The 5,777-nt window shown below is 34.9% G+C and overlaps 1 protein-coding gene across 1 annotated transcript; it reads left to right on the forward strand.

The window, feature by feature from the left end:
- Positions 1-3,694: 3,694 nt before the first annotated feature.
- On the forward strand, positions 3,695-5,561 carry LOC121119806 (uncharacterized). Its single transcript, XM_040714606.2, has 2 exons — positions 3,695-3,782; positions 3,871-5,561. The coding sequence occupies exons 1-2, from the start codon at positions 3,777-3,779 to the stop codon at positions 5,425-5,427; spliced, it is 1,563 nt and encodes a 520-aa protein (XP_040570540.1). The 5' UTR covers positions 3,695-3,776; the 3' UTR covers positions 5,428-5,561.
- The last annotated feature ends 216 nt before the right edge of the window (positions 5,562-5,777 follow it).

A 5,777-nucleotide genomic window follows, 5' to 3' on the forward strand; every position in this document is an offset into this window, starting at 1 on the left:
TAGTCAAGAATATCGATGTGATACAGGTGAGTGATTTGTTTTTATATGTACATCAAGGATACTGAATTAATAAAAAAAATATTGCAATAGTAGAATTGACTTTGATAAGAATGGGACTTAGAGTTTCAATGAAAGAAATTTATATGGAAAACGATAACTCTGTCACTATTTCCTAATAATAAAGATTCAAGTTAGAGGCGTGTGTCTAAGATATCCAAATGAAAAGATATTAAATCATAAAAATAATAAGTAGACAAAGATATACTATACCCAAATGCTTCGTAGGAAGAAATCCTTCCAAATCCCCAATTCTACTAACTAATTAATTTTATCAGAACAATCAAACCGTCTTGTGTATTATTAACAAGAACGACTATTCCTTCTTTATTTATCACATCTAGCATATATACCTAGTGATGAAAATTGAGTGTATATTAGGACATGTTATAAAAAAGAGAAAAAAACGAAAACCAAAATGTTAACCATGACAATTTATGTTTTGAGGAGAGCAGTTTAGCTGTCATAACGATTTATTAAATCTACTTCAATCAGCTGGGACAAAGAAAGATTAAAATAAACATGGACATAGGCAAAGAATTCATTTGAAAATATTGTTGATAATCGACTTTGATATGAATTACATACTGTGCGGATCATTTTTTCGGGTAGTTCGTCCCATGCAGCTTAAAAGGCATTTCGTAGAGTCTCCAAAATTTGATAGGACCGGACATTCACCTTCGACTCTAGAAGGCCCTATACAAAATAATTGCAGAAATTGGCATCTGGACTCGAACGTGGCCATATTGATTAGTCCCAAAATCGAATGGTTGTTCCATACATTCTTCAGTTCGGCGTCCGGTGTGTATGGGAGGCCCATTTTGCTGGAAAACGATTAAGGGGTTACTTTCAAACCATAGAGGCACCACATATTCTAAAATTCTTGAGATGTAATCATGCTGGTTCATCCGGAGACCTTCCGTCAAAAAAACTAAGCGGAATATGTCTCCGGAACTCGAAACTCCGGTGATAATCGTAAGAGATCGGCTGTTTGTAAAAACAGATAAGGTTTTATCTGTCAAGGACAAAAGATTGGACATCGACCAAATCGATCGTTTTATCACTTGATTTTTTTTACCGTACCGTAACTTTTAGGGCATCATCTTCAAATTTTCACGGACAATCCTACGAGATGAGAATTTTGAAATTCCTATTTTATCACTCATTTTGAATATTAATCTTTTTGGATTCCGATAAATCTTTAGTCGAAGTATTTTGATGTTCTTCCGGATTTGTGTAGTCCTGAGGTGACCAGATCTTGATCGTTGACACTTCCAGTCCTGCAGAGCTTCTTAATTGTATATTTCATCCAATTTAAGCTTATTTTTCCGAATTGAAGTCGATAAATTAGACTTGGCATTTTTCCGTGATTAAGAAAAACTTTGACTTCATTCCGTAGGTGGTGCATGACGACTGAGGGAGTAAAATTTACCTTGAATGTAAAGGAATGTAAATATGAATATTCCTTGAGTTTACATACTATATTTTCATATTATGTAGTTTTTCATTTGTTCTTGGAGCTTTAGTAAAGAACAAACACTGGTATAGAAAGATCTTGGTAGACATACTCATTAATAAAAAATATGGAATATATAAATAAAATCACATTACATTAAAAAATCGTAGTGCGAGTTTGATCATTTAAAAACAAAACAAAATTGGATGTATATTTTTTGAATTGCTTTCTGCAGCAACTTAAGCTCCTTGTGTAGTGTAAGTTTGACTCTACTCCAATGAAAAACATAGCTTAAGAGTTATAGAGTCAGAAATGATCTCAGGATAGAGGTATGTTGATCAGGACTTTAAATATCATATATAGGAGCTTCACTACATTTAATCCAAAGGATTGATGAAATCATATAGAACTTTAATAGAAAATCATTGATGGATCGACTCCGTGGTTTTCTTCTTTTTAAAATATTTTTCAAATTTATAATTTATCGATTGGGATGCCCCCAGGTGTAATATTGGTTCGAACAAACTTTAAAACATTTTTGTAATTACATTAATCAACATTTAATCATTCCAATACGTACCAAATAATTAAAATTTTAATGTTTTAAAATGGTTGTAAAATAAATTGAAATAATAAATACAGAAAGTACAGGAATTAGGGTAATCTTAAATATATTTGTCACTAGCAAGTCGAGATTTCGTGATATCAGGCGAATCGGTGGATTTCTTTAAGTTATGAAAACTGTTATTTCACAAATATGAACCTATCTAAGAACTAACAGAAAATATTTGTTCAGTTAATTCAAGGCGGAAAATCCCATGGCGACGATATCAAAAAATAAAAGACACTGAAAATTGACATGGTCACACTAACAATTTGAAAAATGTTTGGGGGAGGGGAGAGCAGATTCACGGTCATAACGTTTTATTGGATTAGCTACAAGCAGCCGTTAGAAGAAAGAAATAAACCCTAATTCAAAGGCTATATGGCCTCAAAAATACCCGATTTTTTATCCTACAGGTTACACTTGTTAGTACATTCTTGAGACAAAGCCATTTTAAAAGCCTCATAACAGTTTTAGGAACCTGAAGGCTTCGCTGGTTTAAAGATGAAACAAAATTGTTCAAGAAGTTGTATATGCCGCTGGCAATGATTTTCGTCACTTTTGACGATAATTGTGATGGCTGAAGGTGGTCATTTCACAGAATGATATAGACATTTTAATGAAAATTATATGTACTAAATATAAATGCTGTAATTTCAAAAATAAACTTGCTAATAACGTTTATCTGAATAACTCTATAATCTGCACACCCTATATAGTATTATGGCATTAATGTTCATCAAATATATTTTTTATTTTTTCAATGTGTCTGTTCAATAAGATGGTCATTCGGCCAAGTGTACGTTCGAGAAAATTGCATTTGTCAATGTCGCTTTTAGCATTGTGCCCCATCTTTCATTCACGATAACAGTTTCCCACTATGTTTAGTTAAAACATAATTTATAAATTCTTATATACATGGGATAACTGCAAGAAAGGAAGTGATGGCATCACACTTTCATAACTATGACGATGTCATTAACCAAATATTGTTCCATGGAACGTTGTTTGCGCCCGTTTCGGACCTTCACATTCATTCAAATTCGCCATTTGAATAAATATGCACCTTTTTTGAGGAATATATCTATTTATTTTGCCTTTGCATGGAGTTTTATATACAACAACTTTATTAAAATATAAATAAGTTGAAGGTTTTTTTCATTTTATTGAAAGATTATTTGATAGGTAATAAACTATATTTAAGTTAAATATATTGTTTTATTATCTTATGTAGAAGTAATAGCTTGTATTCATAAAATTTTATATATATTTGATAAGTAATTATTCATATCTCAGAATTTCAAGACCCTGCCTATTGGGAAATTAATCTTTCAATAACATGTGGTTAAGAGCTAATTAACAACACTTTCATGTTCACTAGATGGTGCAAAGATCCCAATTTATAAAGCGTTTTTGCCGACGTTAGAAATTGCATAATAAATGAAATACATGGGATTCATTGTTGTAGTGAAAACAATGACGCAAGATGGCTACGCATTTGATTTACGCGTGTACGTTGAAGTAAAGTGCAACTCCTTCTTAGAGGAATTGTATTACTAAAATCCAAATCCCTATATAAGGTTTATAAGATCCTTTATTTGAGCATAGTTACTTATAAACTCTCAAGCCTTCATCAACAAGTTATTTCATCAAAGCACTATGAAGGTATATATATATATATAAACCTTGAAATTCGTTTTTACGGAAGAAATATCTAAGAAGTAAACTCATTTTTATTATATTTCTTTTCTAGGTGTTTATTGCTTTTTGCCTCATTGGTGTGGCACTAGTCCACTCACAAAACTTTGGAAGGCAGAACTTCAGATCTTCTGGGAATCGAAACTTTAGAAAGGGTCGTCAATTCAATACACAACCTCCCATTCCTACGGGAGGTGGAATTGACTTCAGTGGATGTCAAAATGACATTGAAACTGGATTGTGTTGTATTGAGAAGGACGAAACTGTTTCAAGTATCCAAAAGGATCCCCTTCTTGAATGTACTCACAAGAATGTCGAAAAGTGTCACTATACCTACATCACACAATTTTCTCCTTCTCAAGAGGAAGTATGCGATGAAAATTTTGAAAAAAGCTGTCAAATCACCTTCAAACAACAAGCCTTTAATGAAACCATCAAGAAATGCTACAAGCCCCTTGAAAAGGTATGTAATGGACAAGGTCCAGAAGAGTGTCGTACACTCTATGAATCCTCCTGTACCACCAAGTACGTTGAGAAGCAACCTGGTAAGTTTGTTGGTGATACAAGCTGTGAAAAGCTACCAATCGAGATCTGTGGGGCTGGATGTACTACTGAAGAAGGTCCTGAAGAATGTCACGACAAAACTGTTACTTCTCTTGTTGATATCCCAGAAGAAATCTGTGATTTGAACCCCCAAAAGACCTGTAGATTCCAAACAAAGTTAGTCCCTAGACTTAAGCCTGCCCACGAATGTACCACAATTCCTCAAGAGACATGCAACTTGAAATTTACTCAACCCAGGAAGGTGGATAAGCCATTGAAGACCAAGTGGTGTTTGGATGATACTCCCCCCGTCCCAGGAGAGACCTATGATGAAAACAATGCTCTTGGTGCTCCCATTGGATCCTTTAGTCAAAACAGCAATAGCTTTGCTCAACCTGATAACTCTGTTGGCTCCCAACAACAATCCTCTTCTTCTTCCTCCTCCTTTGGCCCACAACAACAGTCCTCTTCCTTTGGTGGATCATCATCATCTTCTTTCGGGCCACAACAATCATCTTCCTTCGGATCCCAAAGTTCTTCCGGTGGTTTACAACAAGTCTCCTCTTTCGGTCAACAAGGCTCTTCTTTCGGTGGTTCACAACAAGGTTCCTCTTTCGGTGGCTCACAACAAGGCTCTTCTTTCGGTGGCTCACAACAAGGCTCTTCTTTCGGTGGCTCACAACAAGGCTCTTCTTTCGGTGGATCACAACAAGGTTCCTCTTTCGGTGGATCACAACAAGGCTCCTCTTTCGGTGGATCACAACAAGGCTCCTCTATCGGTGGCTCACAACAAGGTTCCACTTTTGGTGGCTCACAACAAGGTTCCTCTTTAGGCGGTTCTTCCTTCGGTGGCTCACAACAAGCTTCCTCTTTTGGTGGCTCTTCCTTCGGAGGCTCACAACAAGGTTCCTCTTTCGATGGCTCACAACAAACTTCTTCTTTCGGTGGCTCAGAACAACAATCTTCCTCCTCCTTTGGTGGACCCTCTTCTCAATCCTTTTCCAACCAAGGGTTCCAATCCTCCGGTTCCTCTTCCCAAAACAACTTGGACTCCTACGGATCCATTTAATTTGGGATAAACTTAAGTTTGTTATTGTTGTTATCATTTTACCCAAACAGTATTTACGTTATCTCGACACAAAGTGATTCTCCAACGTCATTTTGTGAATCAGTTGTTGTTATATCTATTTATTTATTGGTTATTATTTTTTCATATGTATATACATATATCCAGGTATCTCAAAACTACCAAGTACATATATTATATCAATTTATGTATTCTGCTTGTTGCCTATTCTGTTAACCTTACTGTTAAACCATTTTTCAATAAACACCTATTTTTCATATTCGACGAGATTTCATCTTTTATTATTAAAACAAAAACATAGTATTCCTGCATACTTACATACAATACTATGA

Source organism: Lepeophtheirus salmonis, chromosome 1 (genome assembly GCF_016086655.4).
Source record: "Lepeophtheirus salmonis chromosome 1, UVic_Lsal_1.4, whole genome shotgun sequence".
Lineage (NCBI taxonomy): Eukaryota > Metazoa > Arthropoda > Copepoda > Siphonostomatoida > Caligidae > Lepeophtheirus > Lepeophtheirus salmonis.